The sequence below is a fragment of the Microtus ochrogaster genome, unplaced genomic scaffold (assembly GCF_000317375.1).
Source record: "Microtus ochrogaster isolate Prairie Vole_2 unplaced genomic scaffold, MicOch1.0 UNK47, whole genome shotgun sequence".
Lineage (NCBI taxonomy): Eukaryota > Metazoa > Chordata > Mammalia > Rodentia > Cricetidae > Microtus > Microtus ochrogaster.
The window spans coordinates 2,145,236-2,163,557 of NW_004949145.1; the positions used below are offsets into that span (position 1 = coordinate 2,145,236).

The following is an 18,322-nucleotide window of genomic DNA, read 5'->3' on the forward strand; positions in this document are numbered from 1 at the left end:
TAAATAGGCAAAGCTCTCCTCAAACTCACAGAAGTTTGACTGCACCTGCATCCTGAGTGCTGAGTTTAAAGTGTGTGCCACCACACCCTGCTCTCTGTTAAGGATCCCAAGGCAAAGAGAACATCCTGGTGTATCTTGGTGGGTGTGAGTCCCTCATAATAACAAGATCCTAGTAAGAAGGATGATGGAGGATGAGGATCAGACAAGGTGATGAGAAAACGCAAGCAGAGGCCAAAGGGAGTGGCCACAGGTGCGGAAAGTACAGTGACTCCTAGAAACTGTTAAAGGGATGGAAAGCAGCTTTGCACCAAGGCCTCAAGAAGGACTCCTGTCGTCACCTTGATTTTAGACTTCTGCCTTTCACAACTGTAGTATAAAAATGCGTGTTGTTCTCGGGAGGCAGAGGCAGGCGGATCTCTGTGAGTTCGAGACCAGCCTGGTCTACAGAGCTAGTTCCAGGACAGGCTCCAAAGCCACAGAGAAACCCTGTCTCGAAACACCAAAAAAAAAAAAATTAAAAAAAAAATGCGTGTTGTTTAACTCATCAAGATATTTTTAAACCACAGTAGTAAGAGTTCCAGGGAACAGATCTCATCTTCTGGACCACAAGGGCACCAAACATGCACACACACACTCACACGCACACACACATACACACACGCACACACATACTCATACATAAAATAAAAAGAATAAAATAAGCCAGGTATGTGGATGCATACCTTTAAACCCAGCACTCAGAATGCTGAGGCATGTGGATATTTATGATTTTGAGGGCAGCCTGATCAAGTTGAACTCTAGATCAGCCAAGGCTACATAGTGAGATCCTGTCTCAAAACAAAACAAAACAACAACAACAAAAATCCAGCCAAACTCCAAAACAAAAACAAAAGGGGGTGGGCCAGAGAGAGCTCGGTGGTTAGGAGCCTTGTTGTTTTACTGCTCTTGCTAAAACCTTAGGTTCACATGATAGCTCTCACTATCCATAACTCCAGCTCCAGGCAATCCAACAGAGACGCATATGGTGTACACACGAGCATGTAGGCAAAGCATTCTACAAAATAGATAACTCTAAAAAATAATAATAATAATAATTTGAGGGACTGGAGAGATGGCTCAGCAGTCAAGAGTACTTATTGTTCTTGGAGCAGATGGACCTGAGTTTGGTTCCTAGCACCTATATTGGGTATCTCAAGAACCGTCTTTAATTCTTGCTCCAGGGGATTCTATGTCTCTAGTTCTACAGGAAACTGCATTTTCGCGCATACCCCCATCTACATAATTAAAAACAATCTTTAAAAGAAATTTCACCCAGCACTCGGGAGGCAGAGGCAGGCGGATCTGTGAGTTCAAGGCCAGCCTGGTCTGCAAGAGCTAGTTCCAGGACAGTTAGGACTGTTACACAGAGAAACCTGTCTCGAAAAACAAAAAACAAACAAAATTTAAAAAACGATAAAAAAAAAAAATAAGGGGAGATTGAAGGAGAAAGATACCTGATGTTGTCTGCTTCCCCCACACACCATGCTTAGCCTCACAGAGACACACACCACTCACAGAGAGTGGTCCACACTGAAGCCAGTAATAAATGGGGAAACTGAGGCCAAGAAAAAGGTGAGACTGAGTGCCATGGTACTAGGAGCAAGACCCCCAAGACTCCAGTAGAAACTGCAGTTTAGCGAGAGGTACAAACCGGTCTGACCTATAGCAGCGAACGGGCGTGGCCTCTGCGGCCAAACGGGCCAGGTTGATGGTCCAGGTACTTAAGAAAGAGGCGGGACTTGACGGGGAAAGGCCGAAAGGCCTAGAACAGAGGCGGGGAATACGGGTGTGGGCGGAGTCTATTCCTGGAAGGGGAGGGGTTTGCTTTTCAAGTAAGAGCTCCGCGTTCTCTAAGGTGCATAAAGGAGCCAGGGGGCGGGGCTTATAACAGATACGCGAATGGGGGTGTGTGGCAATGGGGAGGGGCCTAGTCGAGAGAGGCGGAGCTAAGCGCCACATCCGCCGAGAGGTGCTGCTTAGAACCGGGCAAACCTCGGCGTGAGGTACTTCCGAGTGAGACCCTGCGTATTTCCGGTAAATATGGCGGCGCCCACCAGAGTCAGGTGCAGGCGAGTCTGTCTTTAGGCGTGGTAGTGACTGTAGACCCGGGAAGGTGAGATCAGCCCCACTGGGGTGCCCCTCTTCCAAGACAAGGGAGGAGACTTGTTGCTAAGGTGACTGAGAGAAGGCTTGTTGCCATGGAGGCGGGGCAGTGGAGTTGCTAAGAGACTAGGACGCAAGATGTGAATCCTGGGGGGGCTCGTTGCCAGGGAGAGTGGGTGGGGCTTGTTGCTAGGGAGGAAGGAGGGGCATCTGGATTTGGGGAAGGGTCCTGTGGGTATGAAGGAGGGGAAGGGGGTTATGATTAAGGTAGTTGCAGGCAAAATGGTTTGGAATCATGAGGAGGCCCCTAACACTCCCAAAACACCACCTTTTCAGCAGACCCTCAAGAGTCTACCCATCGGATGCCAGAACCGCCTTAGCGGTGACCATCATCTTCCTTCAATACATTCTCCCTTCATAAAAGCTCCATGGCAGACAAAGGCTCTGGGGGCAGTCGCCTCCCCCTCGCCCTGCCTCCGGCCTCCCAGGGCTGCTCTTCAGGGGGCAGCGGCTCCTCAGCGGGAGGTTCAGGCAATCCCCGACCTCCACGGAACCTTCAAGGCTTGCTGCAGATGGCTATTACTGCGGGCTCTGAGGAGCCAGACCCTCCGCCAGAACCCATGAGCGAGGAGGTAAAGTATGAGGACCCAAGAGGCTGGCATGAGGGGTCTAGGGATGTAAGTGTCTTGGGGAGAGTGGCTTAGTGAGCTAGAAGCTGTTGTCTCTCTGGGTGGTGCGCAAGAGTCTAAGTGTGGCATCATGGTAGGCTGAAGGTCAGCTGTGAAGTGTCTGATCACAGCCTTGTTCTGGGAGCAGAATAGTCTCGTGATGAGGGAAAAGAGAAAAAAAAAGTTAGGGTTCTCTGGAATGAGGCAGATCTGGATTCAGCCTTGTCCCTACAAATGTGACCTTGGGTATATTATTTAATCTTTCCAATCCTCGTGTTTTCAAATTGATGGTGATAGCAATGACAGTGTTTCATAATCAGTTCTGATGTTCCAGCTTAGACTGGACTGTACTCAACATACTGTACAGTTGGGCTTTGCCAGTAGCCAGCCATGACCTTGGTTGGGCAAGGCACATCCTTTCTGTGTCTCAGATTTTTTTTTTTAAATCAGTGTATCCAGAATAACTATAATAAAACTGACAGAGTTGTCTTGAAGGTTGGTAGGAATTTTACATATAATTTTTCAGCTGACAGTTGCTATACATAGAAATAGTGTAGCAGTTCAATTACACTATAGAACAATCTATAGATACCGTGTCACTAACCATATACAGCTCTAGGAGGAGACAGGCACAGAACAATGAGATCGTTTGCCCCCCCCCCCACTTTCTTTCCTTTTTCGAGATTGAGGTCTCATCCAGACCAAACTAGCCAAAATGACCTTGCCCTGCTGATCCCCCTGCCTCCACCTCCAAAGTACTGGGATTACAGGTTGTGCCGGTGGTTTCAGCCCTCTTGAGGTGCCCCTTTTGGGACAATGTAGCCTTCTAGTTTTCCTCTGTGCTCACTTGTCCTTGTTGGTGTCCTTTGTTGATTTCTTCCCATTCTCTATACTTTCTATTTTTTTTTTTTTTTAATTTTCCAGAGGACAATTAGCAATGGGTAGAGCCTGCCTGCCTGTATGCCTTCCTTCTTTTTCTTTTTTTCTTTCGAGACAGGGTTTTTCTGTGTAAGAGTCCTAGCTGTCCTGGAACTCACAGAGCCATTCTTGGAGGAGAGTGCAGGCTGGGGATGCTCTTCAACCTCACGTAGTTCTAAAGACATTTGTCACACTCCAGAAACATCCAGCTCAGAGTGTCAATAGAGCAGAGATGCAAAGACCTCTGCCCCAGCCATGAGGGTACCTACTCAGTGTTTTCCCTGGTTGTGTAGCAGATCCTCCAACCTGACATCATTGGATGTGTCATGTGTTCCCCCTCCCCAGCTGCTAGTTGCTCAGGACAGAACCCTGGCATCATCCTGGCTCCTCTTTCTCTCCTTATACCTTAGCTGTTCAGTTGGTTCTCTTTTCACAGCCCAGGATCTGGCCATTTCTCACATTGATACATAGTTGAGGTTGTTCTTGAACTTCCAATTCTCCTGCCTCCCCCTCCCTAGTGCTGGGATTACAGGCATATGCCTTCACAATTAGCTCCATCACCTTTTCTCTTGCATGGACTACTTAGTCTCCTACTTAAGCTTATTGTCTCTATTTTTACACTTCTCAGTCCGTGTTTCTTCCTCTTTGCTGAGAACTTTGGTAGCTCCACCCACCTCATTCAGAACAAAATCTAGGTCTTTCCTACTGGCTATAGGATCCAACCTGCTCTTTTCCTGGGGTATTTGTGGGCGAAGTTCTCCTGGCCCAGCAGCCGCTTCCCAAATAACCACAAGAGAGTCTTATTCATTATAAATGCTCGGTTGATAGCTCAGGCTTATTAGTAACTAGCTCTTTACAACTTAAATTAACCTATTTCTGCTAATCTATGTATTGCCATGTGATTAGTGGCTTTACCTGTCCTCCATCACATCTTGCTTTCTCTGTTTCCTGGTGACTCCTCTCTCTGCCCTCTTTCTCTCCAGTCCTTAGTTTGGTTGTCCTGCCTATACTTCCTGCCTTGCTACTGGCCCCATCAGCTTTTTGTTAACAATGTGAGCTGCCCATTTTCACAGTGTACAGGATTATTCCACAGCAGGTGTTTCTCTCTCCACAACTTTTTTCCTCCCTTGTTTAACGTTGCTTCACCTACCTTGGCCTCCTGATGGTTTCCTCAGCCTTGACTATTCTTCCTAGTATCCACATAGTTATTCTGTGGCTGATTTCATTGCTTACACTTCTAAATGATGACCCCATTTAGTTCTGCAGGCCTACCTCCACTCCCTTGGTTCTCCAATGTGTTTGTTCTTACCCCACAGTGCTTGTCACATTATCATATCATGTTACATACTACATGCTCTCTTTATTTTCCTCTAGCCTTTCTCTCTGTTCACTGCCCACACCCCCTGAAAGGCACTTTTTTTCTTTTTTCTTTAACTGTTCTGTTTCAGTACCGAGTCCCTAGTACTAGGAAAGAATTTGTGAGTAAAAAGTGTATCCCTGCTGATGATGGTGGCACATGCTTTTAATCCCAGCAGTTGGGAGGCCGAGGCAGGAGGATTGCTGTGAGTTGGAAGCCAGACTGAACTATAGAATGAGACCACCGTGCTTTTCCAATATGTCATATTAATATCACCATTCAGGTAATCACTGAGAGACTTCTGCTTCTCTCTCCACCCTCTTTTCTTCTTCCCTAGAGACGTCAGTGGCTGCAGGAAGCCATGTCGGCCGCCTTCCGGGGCCAGCGAGAGGAGGTGGAGCAGATGAAGAGCTGCCTCCGGGTGCTGTCCCAGCCCACACCCCCAACTGCTGGTGAAGCTGAGCTAGCCACTGACCAGCAGGAGCGTGAAGGGGCACTAGAGCTGCTGGCAGACCTGTGCGAGAACATGGATAATGCGGCAGGTACCCCACCCCCTCCCCAGAGTGCCCATATCCCATATGGCTCAGCCTGCAGCCCTTCTCTCCTGGATCAGCACCATCTCCTCCCAGTCTCTCCCCATGGTTACCACAGCAACAAGGGCCTTCTTGCACCCTGCCAAGTTACTGTGGAGCCGGTTGGTTCTGCTACTTCCCTGTTAAGCCCTGAGATGGATTATTCGCCCTCTAATCTGCTGGCCATCTACTGCCTCTCTGTAGAGGATGAGGAAGGAGGAATTTGGGGTGGGGTGGTAAAGTGAGGCCACCTTGAGGTACAGCGTTGATCAGAGACCTGAGCAAGGGTGTGTCTTGGGATTATATCTGGTTTGGAAAAAGCATTCAAGTAGTGGTTCTGAGGTAAGATTGTGCTAACCTGGTCAGAACAGACAGGAGTCCTGGCAAGTGGGACTTGTGTGGTTCTAGGGTGGGACATGGCTTTCTGTAGGTCACAGGTCACATTCTTTTTTTAAATACATATACCTCTTTTATTTATCTTTTTTTGGGGTTCTTTTTTTTTTTTTTGTGACAGGATTTCTCTGTGTAACAGTCCTAACTGTCCTGGAACTAGCTCTTGTAGACCATGCTTGTCTCCCGAGTTCTGGGATTAAAGGTGTGTGTCACCACACGTGGCCTATTTTTATTATTTATTTATTTTTAATAAGACAAGATCTCACTATGTAGCCCAGCTGGCTTGGAACTCTGTAGGCCAGGCTGGGCTCAAACTCACAGATATTTACGTGCTTCTGCTTTCCAAGGGTTAAAGGCATGTGCCTCCCAGTATTAAAGGCAAGGCATGTGCTCTGTATTTTACTGTAGGTGTATGTGTGAGTGCCTGCATGTATGTATATATGTACCACATGTGGGCTAGAAGAGGACTTTAGGTCCCTTGGAACTGGAGTTACAGACAGTTGTGATCTACCTTTTTGTGGGTGTTGGGAACTACCAGGGTCCTCTGAAGAACAAATACAAGAGTTCTCAACCACTGAACCATTTTTTGTCTTGTTTTGTTTTGTTTTTGTTTTTAGAGACAGGGTTTCTCTAGCTTTGGAGCCTGTCCTGGAACTCGCTCTATAGACCAGGCTGGCCTGAAACTCATGGAGATCTGCCTGCCTCTGCCTCCTGAGTGCTGGGATTAAAAGTGTGTCCCCCTCCCCCTGCAAAACCCCACATTCTTTTTTTTTTTATTTTTTATTTTTCGAGACAGGGTTTCTCTGTAGCTTTTGGTTCCTGTCCTGGAACTAGCTCTTGTAGACCAGGCTGGCCTCGAACTCACAGAGATCCATCCGCCTGCCTCTGCCTCCCGAGTGCTGGGATTAAAGGCATGCGCCACCACCGCCCGGCTCCCACATTCTTTTTTTTTTTTTCCCACATTCTTTTTGTTACTATTGTTGAGACAAATTCTCGGGCTGTTTAGGCTACCTTCAAGCTTGCTGTGTAACTGGGGTGGCTTTGCGCTCCTAATCGTCCTTCCATTACCACCCCAGTGCTGGTACAGGTGTGTGTCACTAAAAGTGACGTGAGTTCAGTTCCTGGAGCTCATATTGTGAAAGGAGAGAACCTGCTCCCAGAGGTTGTCTTCTGACCTCCCAAGTGGGACCGTGACAGTGTGCATGTCTCCCCCAGTAGATAAGCAAGTGGAAAAAAGGTCGCAAAACCGAAATCACCATTTCAAGTATATAATTCTGTAGTATTCATTTATTTTATTTTACTGATTTTTTTCTTCTCTCTCTCTCTTTTTTTAAATCTATCTCTTTATTTTTTGTATGAGTGCTCTATCTGCATGTATACCTTTATGCTAGAAGAGGGCATCAGATCACACTATAGATGGTTGAGCGCCACCATGCGATTGCTGGGAATTGAACTCAGTACATCTGGAAGAGCCTCTGGTGCTCTTAACCACTGAGCCATCTCTCCAACACTATTTTTTTTCTTTTTTAAAAAGATTTATTTATTAAGTACACAGTCTTCTGCTTGCATGTACACATGCCTGACAGAAGAGAGTACCAGATATCAGTACATATTGTTGTGAGCCTCCATGTGGTTGCTGGGAATTGAACTCAGGATCTCTGGAAGGTGGCTCTTAACCTCTGAGCTATCTCTCCAGCCCCTTGAGGCAGTCTTTGTATAACACCCTAGCTGACCTTGAACTTGTAGCAATCCTCCTGTTTCTGCCTTATCAGTGCTGGAATTATAGGCTTGTGCCAGCGCACTGGGCAGCCTTCAGAATATTCATAATACTGCGCAGCTATCATCTGCCAGCTTTCAAAATGTTTTTGTGTGTGGTATAGGATGGAATTTAGGACCTCAGGCACGTCAGGCAAGCACATTGCTACTGAGCTATATTGCTAGCCTTCTTTTTATTTTGCAAGCCTTCTTTTCATTTTGCATTTTGAGGGAGGGTCTCATAAAATTGCCAGGCTGGCCTTGAATGCCCTCTGTAGCCCATACTGAACTTTTGATCCTCCTGTCTCAGAGGATTATAAGTCATGTACCCCCAGTTTCTCCCCATCTGTTTTTTTTTTTGTTTGTTTTTTTGTTTTTTTTCGAGGCAGGGTTTCTCTGTGGCTTTGGAGCCTGTCCTGGAACTAGCTCTTGTAGACCAGGCTGGCCTCGAACTCACAGAGATCCGCCTGCCTCTGCCTCCCGAGTGCTGGGATTAAAGGCGTGTGTCACCATTGCCCGGCCTCCCCATCTGTTTTGTGACCTGGCAGGATTTCTCTTTGTAGCTCCTGGAACTAACTCTGTAGACCAGGCTGGTTTTGAACTCAAAGATTCAAAGAGGTCTGCTTCCTCTGCTTCCCAAGTGCTGGGATTAAAGGACTGCATCACTATGGCTCAACTTGTTTTTTTGTTTTTTGGTTTTTTGGTTTTTCGAGACAGGGTTTCTCTGTGGTTTTGGAGCCTGTCCAAAAACTAGCTCAGGTCTGGTCTCAAACTCACAGAGATCCACCTGCCTCTGCCTCCCAAGTGCTGGGATTAAAGGCGTGCGCCACCACCGCCCGGCTTATGGCTCAATTTATGACAGAGTCTTATATATACCAGGCTGGCCTTAAACTTCCTATGTAGCTGAGGATGACCTAGGACTGCTCTTCCTGCTTCCTGAGTGCTAAGTGTGCCACTAAGCCTGTTTCATGAGGTTCTGAGACTCAAACCCAGGGCATGAGTGCTAGGTAAGCACTTTGCTAACTGAGCTACAACCTTAGCCCCAGACCTGTTTCACTTTCAGAATTTTTAATCATTCCCAAGCGAGTCCCCACACCCATTTATCAGCCCTCTCTCTCATACTCTGTTTTTAAATATAGTCAGACAGTAAGGCGTGAGAGGTCAGCCTGTGAACTGGGGGCGTTGACAGTTTTCTTCTCTTCTGTTTGTAGATTTCTGCCAGCTGTCAGGCATGCACCTGCTGGTGGGCCGGTACCTAGAGGCAGGGGCTGCAGGGCTGCGCTGGAGGGCAGCACAGCTCATCGGCACATGCAGTCAGAATGTTGCAGCCATTCAGGAACAGGTGTTGGGCTTGGGTGCCCTGCGCAAGCTGCTTCGACTGCTCGACCGGGACTCCTGCGACACGGTACGCGTCAAGGCCCTCTTCGCCATCTCCTGTGAGTGTCCAGGATTGCTGGGGGAGGGCCTGGGACTTGCTGGATCCACAAGGGATAAAGGGTTGGGTGCTTCCTTTATTCTTTGATTCCTGTTTCTGCTGGGACTCTGTGAGGTGCCAGAGCCAGAGAAGTGAAGTCAGAGCCAGAGACCACCAATTCCTGGGCAGTGGTGGGAGAAGACCTCGTGGTCCAGCTTGAGCACCTCACGTATCAGAGTCTTTGTCCATGTTTGGGGTCAGCTCATTTTCTGCCACTGGGACCATCCTGTATGCTGTAGGAAACTGAGCTGTGTTTGTGGCCTCCACCGGCTGTAGTCACAGGCATTCCCCAGTTACATCAACTAACACTTCTCCAGACAGGGCAGAGTCCCTCAGTGTGTACCTCTATACTCTGTCCTTACAACCTGGGAAGCAAGGGAACCAAAGCGTGGACAGAGACGTTTAGTTCAGATGTAGGTGCCAGCTTGGGAACAGAAAGAAAACCAGCATTGTAGAGCGCTTGTTTAATGTTAGGTTTTTATTTTTATAATTTATTTATGTCGTGTATTTGTCTCTTTCCACCATGTGGTCTGTAGGGATTGAATTCAGGCCCTCAACCCTATTTTATTCGGTGTGTGTCTGTGTGTGTGTGTGTGTAATAATAATAATAATTTTTTTTGAGATAGTATCACTATGTATTTCTGGCTGGCCTGGGACTTGCCATATAGACCAGGCCAGCCTCGAACTCACAGAAATTCATTCGCTAACAAGTCCCCTCCTGCTTTCAACTTTTTTTTTAGATTTTATTTATTACATATACAATACAGTGTTCTTTCTCCTTCTTAGAAGAGGGCACCATAACTCATTGTAGATGGTTGTGAGCCACCGTGTGGTTGCTGGGAATTGAACTCAGGACCTCTGGAAGAGCAGTCAGTGTCTTTAACCTCTGAGCCATCTCTCTAGCCCCTGTTGTTTTGTTTTTTTTGATCCACTGCATTTAATTTGGGTTGTTCTTAAGAGCTCCAGTGGGTGATTATTTACCTAAGCCAGGGCAACTTACCAATGGCCACAGCATCGAGGAATATGGTTCCTCCTACTCCCTCCCCTAGCCACCATGGACTAGAGATTCTTAGGGAGGGGTTGTACCTTATGGATGCCTCTCCTACAGTCATCCTCTTCACATTTCCCTGGAGTGCTGAGATGCCAAACCTGTACCACATAAACCATGCTTAGCTTATGGGGTGCTGGGCTTCAGCCCAGGGCTTTGTGTCGACAAGTACTCCAAAGTACACCCCCAGCTCTCTTTACCTTTTTCTTTTGAGGCAGGATCTTGCTGTGTTTTCCTAGGTTGGTCTTGAACTCACTCTATAGTCCAAGCAAGACTTGAACTTGTCATCCTTCTGCCTCCATATTCCAAGTAGCTTGGATTATAGCCTATGCCTCCAGGCCCAGCTAAATATATCTTTTTCGATTGCACAATGTAGTATTTTTCAGTGTATTCACAAGGTTGTGCACCCCTTTCAACTTTGTAACATTTATCGCCTCCAGCTGGGCTAGGTCAGCATACAGCGATCCCTCCCATATGCTAACTTCAGCTCTTACAGCCACTAGTCTAGTGTGTCGGAGGGTTTGCCTGTCCGTGACATTTCCTGTAAGCAGAACTGTGTGCCCCAAATGGCCTTTTGCTTCTGGGTTCTTTCACTGACGTGGTGTTCATCCTTGTTGTGGCATGCGTCAGTACTTCAGTCCTTTTTATGACTGAATGACATTCCAGCGCATCAGCACAGCACATTTGTTTATCTGTCCATCTGCCAGTGGGCGTCTGGGTTGTCTCAGCCTCTTGGCTGTTCTGCTGTTGTGAGCAGGGGTTGCAAGTCTTGTCTGTCGACATGTTCCCTTTCTTGGGGTATGTACCTGGGAGTGGGCTTGCAAGGACATACGGGGACTCCTTGTTTATCTCTGCAAGGTCAGCTCTCTCTCTCTTTCATTTTTTCTTTTTGATTTTTTTGAGATAGGGTTTCACTATGTAACAGTCCTAGCTGTCCTGGAACTTGCTTTGTAGACCATGCTGGCCTAGAACTCACAGAGATCCTTGCCTCTGCCTCCCAAGTGGGTTTAAAGGTATGCACCACCACTGCCCGACTGACTGTTTCTTCTTTTCTTTTCCAAGACAGATTTTCTCTGTGTAGCCGTGATTATCCTGGAACTAGCTAGCATTGAACTCGGAGATTCTCCTGCCTCTGTTCTCAGGTGCTGGGATTAGAGACATGCACTACCACACCTGGCTTCTTTCCATTTTTGAGACAGGATCTCCTGTATACCAGGTTGGCCTTGAACTCTCTCTATATCAGAAAATGACCTTTAATATCTCATTCTCTTGCCTGTATCTTTCTAGGGCTCTGAGATTCTACACATGCACCACCATGCTTGGCTAATGAAAACTGAACCCAGGGCTTCATGAATGCTAAGGAAGCATCCTACCACCAACCGACCAACATCCCCAGTCCGACTTTTCTTAGCTCTAGCAGTTACACACTGTCTTTGAAACAGGATGTGTAAATCCAGGCCTAGTGACCTATACTCGTAATCCCGGGATGCAGAATTGCCTTGTGTTTGAGGCCAAAGAGAGTTACAAAGCTAGACTGTGGAGAGGAGAGGGAGTTGGGGAGACAGAGAAAAAGAGAGAGGAAGTATGTGGGAGGAGCCTCTACCCTCTCCTGTGTCTTGAGCTCTGGTCCCCATGTGAGTTGCTCGCAGCAGAAGGGCATATGTTCCTGGGACACAGGGGCTGGTGGGAAGACCTAGGGAGGCTTGGGCAGACAGGCTTTCACTAGGGAGGAGGCTTGTTAATCTGGGGCAGGAAGAAGGTCTGGAGGGACAGACACATGATAGCCTAGCTCCAGGGTAAGGAAAAGGACTTTGTGCCCCAGTTCTGCTGCCGCTGGACCTGGAGCTGGCTGGAGAGGGACTTGCAAGGCTTTCTTCTAATAAGTTTTAGCTTCTTATTTTAGATTTATTACTTGTATTCTTTTTATGTGCATGAATTTTTTTGCCTGCATGTATATGTGTGTACTACATGTGTACAGTGCCTAAGGAGGCCAGAAAGGGTATTGTATCTTCTCAAGCTCAAGTTTCAGTTGAGGTTGAGCTGCCATGTGGGTACTAGAAACCGAACTAGGTCTTCTCTGCAAGAGCAATAAGTGCTCTTAACTGCTGAGCCATCTTTTCAGTCCCCATTTTTCTTTCTTTCTTTCTTTCTTTCTTTCTTTCTTTCTTTCTTTCTTTCTTTCTTTCTTTCATTCATTTTTTGAGATAGGGTTTCTCTGTGTAACAGCCCTACCTATCCTGGAACTAGCCCTCTAAACCAGGCTGGCCTCAAACTCACAAAGACCTGCCTGCTTCTGCCTCCCAAGTGCTGGGATTAAAGGTGCCCTATTATTCTTGTTTTTTTTTTTTTGTTTGTTTGTTTGTTTTTGTTTCCTGAGACAGAGTTTCTCTGTGTAACTTTGGCTCTGCAGACCAGACTGGTCTCCAACTCAGGGATCCATCTGCCTTTGCTGCCCAAGTTGCCGATGCTGCTGCCGGTGCTGCTGCCGCTGCCACCACCTCTACTGCTGCCCCATTGCCATCTGATTCCTATTTTTTAATTTATTTTTATTTTTGGATATGCATATTTCTATGTGTAGGGTCATGCACATGGGTGTCGGTGCCCACAGAGCCTAGAAGCATTGGATTCCCTGGGTCTGGAGTTATAGGTGGTTGGGAGCCATCTGATGGAGTGCTGGGAACTTAACTTGGGCCCTCTGGAAGGGTAGTAAGTGTTCTTAACCACTGAGCCATCTCTCCAACATGTCCAGTCCTCCTTTTTAGAAAAACAAGTAATAAATCTTAAAGGTGAATGTAGTGATTCACACCTGTAATTCTGGTAAATGGGAGGCTGAGGCAGGAGAATTTCTATGAGTTCCAGGACAGCCTGATGTCTACAGTAAGAATGTCTTAAGTACCCCTGCCTCCAGTGAAGACATTCGATAATATTACAAATCCAGAGTACTAAGAATGTTGGTAAGCATTTGGGAGCCGATGGGGGATGCCTGCAAGCTTGAGGTAGCTTGGGCCACACCTTGAAGGTTTAAGGCTAATAAGACACAGCGGAGGATGTAGCTCAGTTGGTAGAGTGCGTTCCTGGCATACAGGAAGCCCCGGGTTTGGTCCCCAGTACCACATAAACCATGTGTGGGAGCATGTGCACATCACCTCAGCATTTGGTGGGTGGAGAGGTGGAGTCAGGAGGATTAGAAGTTCAAGGTTATCCTTGAGTAAATGGTGAGTTCAAAGATAGCCTGGGCTATGTGAGATCCCGGGGAGAGGGACAGAGGGCGATTCAGAGGGTAGAGGAGAAAAGAAAATGAAAACAAAACAAGCAATAGAGAAGTCTGTAAAAAGTTATATTGCTCACAGTACAGTGTCCCAGACACCTGGTTGCTTTCCTGTACATGTTACATGTTTCTGTAAGTATAAGTGTGTGTGGGTGTGTGTGTACGTAATATACAGACATGCACTGCGTGTTCTTGTAATATGCAGCCATATACACAGAAGCCCCCTTTTTCTGCTCATTTGCATGTACCTGGTAACTGACCACCTGGATGGCTTTGCCCAGCACATCCTGGACAGCCTTGGCTCTCTTTTTTCTTCACACAATAGTAGAGTTCACATAACCTCTTTAAAGTGTACGGTTGAGTGGCATCTGTCCTTCATTGGGTGACTTTATAGTATGGCCCTTGTGTGGCCTCCTTTGAGGGCTCTGTGCTAGGAACCAGTAGGCTCCCACTGCTGGAGGCAGGGACATTACTGCACTCCTGCCCCTCTCTGGTGAGGGCACAGACTTGGTTGCCTTGTCACTTCATGTTTGTGAGTGGTTCTTTGTTCCCACAGAGAAAGGGTTTCAGAGACTCAGAGATGGGTCACTCGGAGTCATGTGTGTGAGGGCCTGGGGTGGGGGAAGGACAGGGAAGGCTAGGGAGATACACATGCACTTCTGTTGCCTGATCCCTGCTTCTGCTGTCCCCTCCCCCAAGCCAGTCTGTTGGTGCCACAAGTGTTTTTTTTTTTTACCCTCTGAGCCACCTTACTAGTCTTGTCTTTTCTCTTCTTTTTCAGACTGTGTCTTGTGTGTTCCAGACTGACCTTGAACTTGCCATATAGCCAAGGATAGCCTCGCGATCCTCTGCCTCTACCACCCAAATACTAAGATTACATCTGGCTCTTGTTTTAGGAATATATATATATAGGTTTTCGAGACAGGGTTTCTCTGTAGCTTTGAAGCCTGTCCTGGAACTAGCTTTTGTAGACCAGTAGACCAGGTTGGCCTTGAACTCATAGAGATACGCCTGCCCCTGTCTCCTGAGTGCTGGGATTAAAGGCTGTGATACTGCTGCCCAGCCTTTTTTTTTTTTTTTTTTTGGGCACATGTACATAGTGCAAATGTGGTCTAAAAGCGACTTGCGGGAGTTGGTTCTCACCTTCTAACAGTGGGGTTCCTGGAATTAAACGCCGGTTATCAGGCTTGATGGCAAGTGCCTTTACCTGTTGAGCCATTTTGGTAGCCCGTTTTTTTGAGACAGAGTCTTACTGTAACCCATTGTATAACTCCCTATATAGCCCAAGCAGGCCTCAGACTTGCAGCAATCTTCCTGTTTTATTCTTACTTATGTGTATGTGTACCTGGGAGGGCAGGTCCCTATAGAACCCAGAAGAGAGCATCAGATCCCCTGGAGTTGTAATTGCAGGTGGGTGTGCAGTACCCACTGAAGACTGAGAACTGAACTCAGATGCTCTGGAAGGACAGCAAACATTCTTAATCAACTGAGTCATCTCAAGCCCCTGCTTATTTTGTTTTAACACAGGGTCTCACATGGCCTAGCATAGCCTTGAACACTGATGTGGGATGCAGTTTTAGATTCATAGCAAAATGGAGGTTGTGTGCCCACACAGTCTACCTCCTTATCAGCACCCAGACAGAGGTACACTTGCTCCTGTAGGCGGAGGCTGCTTGTTCGTTTCCCAGCTGCTCAGACCCGAAATAATCACACAGAAACTATATTAATTGCAATATTGTTTAGCCAGTAGCTTAAATGTATTTCTAGCTAGCTCTTACATCTTAAATTAACCCATTTCTATTTTATATTTCACCACAAGGCTTGTGGTTTACCAGTACTGGCACATGGGCATCTTTCTCCTGCGTGGCTCTATGGCATCTCCTTTACTCTGCCTACTCTCTCAACCTCTCTGTGCTTGGAATTCCCACCTTGCCCTATTCTGCGCTGCAATAGGCCCAAAGCAGCTTCTTTATTAACCAATGGTATTCATAGCATACAGAGGGGAATCCCACATCATGCTGCAGCTGATAAACCATATTGTTGTTGTCTAGAATCCATAGCTTTTATTGGAGGTCCAGGGTTGTGTGTGCCCCATGGTTTGGGCAGATAACTAGTGACACATATCCATTATTATGGAACCATACAGTCATTTCACTGCCTAGAACCACTCCCAATGAACCTATAGGGGCCATTTTCATTCAAACCACCATAGCCACATAGTTGGAACCCAGCGTGCGGCTTTTCTAGTTGACCTTTTATGTAGTAATGTGCGTTTAACCTTCCTCCGACTTGTCATCTCATTTCTTTTCAGCACAGAGTTAAGTGAAGCTTTTTTAAGGGAGAAGTGTGCCCCATGGTGATGACCTTGGCTGTCAGTTGAGAGCAGTAGCAGCCATTCTGTCTTCTTTCTGTTGTGGAGAAGATACAGGGGCCCAGCCAGGGTTCATAGAAGCTGGGAGTTGAGTCAGGGGTGTGGTAATGACGTGGGTGAGAATGAGGGCAGAGGTGAGTAACAGGGTCCTTGTGGAAGGTGGCTGTGCCCTCCAGTGACACTGGTAATGACTTGAGGAATGTCCAGTTGTTAGAGTTGGGGTCAGGGCTCTTGTCCACTGTTGTAATGGGAATGGGCCTGTTTTTTGTCCTGCCACCCGGCTAGTTTATACCTGAAATAATCACACGGAAATCTCTATTAATTAGATTACTGCCTGGCCCATTATCTCCAACCCCTTATTAGCTAACTCTCACATATTAATTTAACCCATCTCCATTAATGTGTATTGCCACTTGACTGTGGCTTACTGGCATGAGTCTGACCAGCGTCCGTCTTGGAGGGGAGAACCATGGCGTCTGCCACACTACCTTCTTCCCCCCAGAATTCTGTTCTGTCTCCTCCACCCACCTAAGGGCTGGCCTCTCAAAAGGCCAAGCAGCTTCTTTATATAACCAATGAAAGTAACACAAAGACAGAAGAACCCTACACCAGTCCACATCTAGCCTTGCTCCATGGCACAGGTTGGCCCAGCCCCACATGCTTCCATGTCTAGGTAGAGAAACCCTGGATTCAAGGACCATGCTTGCTCCTGCTTTGGAGGCAGAGCTTCCAGGCTGTTTGTCAGTTAAATTTATGGTGCCTTGTATCTTCTACCCATGATTATTTTGCTATCTATTTGTTTTATCTGGTTTTATTTTGAATAGGGTTGCAGGTAGTCATGACCGACCTCACACTCACTGTGTCATTGAAGACGATCTTGAGTTCTGAGTTCTGGGATACAGACATGAGCTACCATGACCAGCTATTCTTACTATTTTCTTATTTTTTTAAATTTATCTTATATGTATGGTGTTTTGTCTACATGAATAGCTACCACCCTGTGTGTCCGGTGCCAGAGGAGGTTAGAAGAGTCACCTGGGACTGGAGTTACAGGTGGCTCACAGCCCCTGTAATATGGGTATTGAGAATTAAGCATAGGTCTTCTGGAAGAAAGCTAGTGTTCCTAACCACTGGGCCATCTCCGTACCCCTATTTTCAGTTTCAAAGTTTCTATTATGTTTCATTAGTATGTGTGTGTGTGTGCATGTGTGTACATGCGTGTGCCCGTGTGTGTGCAGGCGCGCGCGTGTGTGTATATACACTTGTAGTGTTACTACCCATAACTAGAGGGCAGAGATAACTTGTGGGAATCAGCTCTGTCCTACTCTTGTAGGTCAGGTTTGGCAGCAATTGTGTTTACCGGCTGGCCTGTTCCGCCAGCCCTCCTTTCAGCCTTGTGAGACACTCTCACTGCAGAGTCTTGGCTGTTTAGACCAGGGTGGCCTTGGACTGACTTTAGTCCTTTCACTTCCCAAACACTGAGATTGCAGGTGCTCATTACCACAACCCCTCTTCTAGTAAAAAACAAACAAACTGGCTGGAGAGGTGACTCAGAGATTAACAGCACTGGCTGCTCTACCAGAGGTTCCGGTTCAATTCCCATCAGCCACATGGCAGCTGACAACTATCTCTAAGTCCATTTCCAGATGATCCAACACCCTCATACAGACATACAATCAGGCAAAACACCAATGTACATAAAATCAATAAGTCTTTAAACAAGCAAACAAACAACAAGTTCAAGTGCCTGCAGAGGACAGAAGAGGGCATTCAGGCTCCTGGAACTGAAGTTACAGAGTCATGAGGTGCCATGTGGGTGCTGGGAGCCAAACCTGGGTTCTCTGCAAGAGCAGCCAGTGCTGTTAACTGCTGAACCAGATCCAGGTCTTTTCTTTTTCTTTTTTTCCTAAATGACATTATAAGTTTAGGCATAGTGTAACACATTGTAATCGCAGCATTTAGGAGATTTAGGAGAATCATGAGTTCAAGGCCAGTCAAAACAATACAGTAATTCATTATCTTAGGAAAGGAAACAAAGAAGCTGGAGAGCTGGCTCAACAGTTTTAAAAAACAAAAAACAAGGATGTGAGTTTGATTCCTAGCATCCTCATCGGCAGCTTGTAGCTGCCTATAAAGCATCTGACTCCCTCTTCTGGTCTCTGTGCACATGCACTCACATGCACATGTGCACATTTCTGGTCTCTGTGCGCATGCACTCACATGCACACGTGCACACATATAACTAAAACAGTATCAAAAAAGAAAACAGGCCGGGCGGTGGTGGCGCATGCCTTTAATCCCAGCACTCGGGAGGCAGAGGCAGGCGGATCTCTGTGAGTTCGAGACCAGCCTGGTC

General features: G+C 46.9%; 1 protein-coding gene across 6 annotated transcripts in view; it reads left to right on the forward strand.

Moving 5' to 3' along the window:
* The first annotated feature begins 2,019 nt into the window (after positions 1–2,019).
* The window catches only part of Hspbp1 (HSPA (Hsp70) binding protein 1), a 22,534-nt gene continuing 6,231 nt past the window's right edge, over positions 2,020–18,322 (forward strand). The window contains exons 1-4 of one of the 6 annotated variants that reach the window (XM_005369341.3): positions 2,020–2,073; positions 2,479–2,774; positions 5,423–5,627; positions 9,017–9,241. In XM_005369341.3, the coding sequence (XP_005369398.1) occupies positions 2,571–2,774; positions 5,423–5,627; positions 9,017–9,241 (634 nt within the window). In that variant the 5' untranslated portion in view covers positions 2,020–2,073; positions 2,479–2,570. Of the gene's footprint in view, positions 2,214–2,478; positions 2,775–5,422; positions 5,628–9,016; positions 9,242–18,322 lie in introns of all 6 variants that reach the window. The other 5 variants (XM_013354505.2, XM_005369339.2, XM_005369340.2 and 2 more) reach the window with 5 other exon arrangements.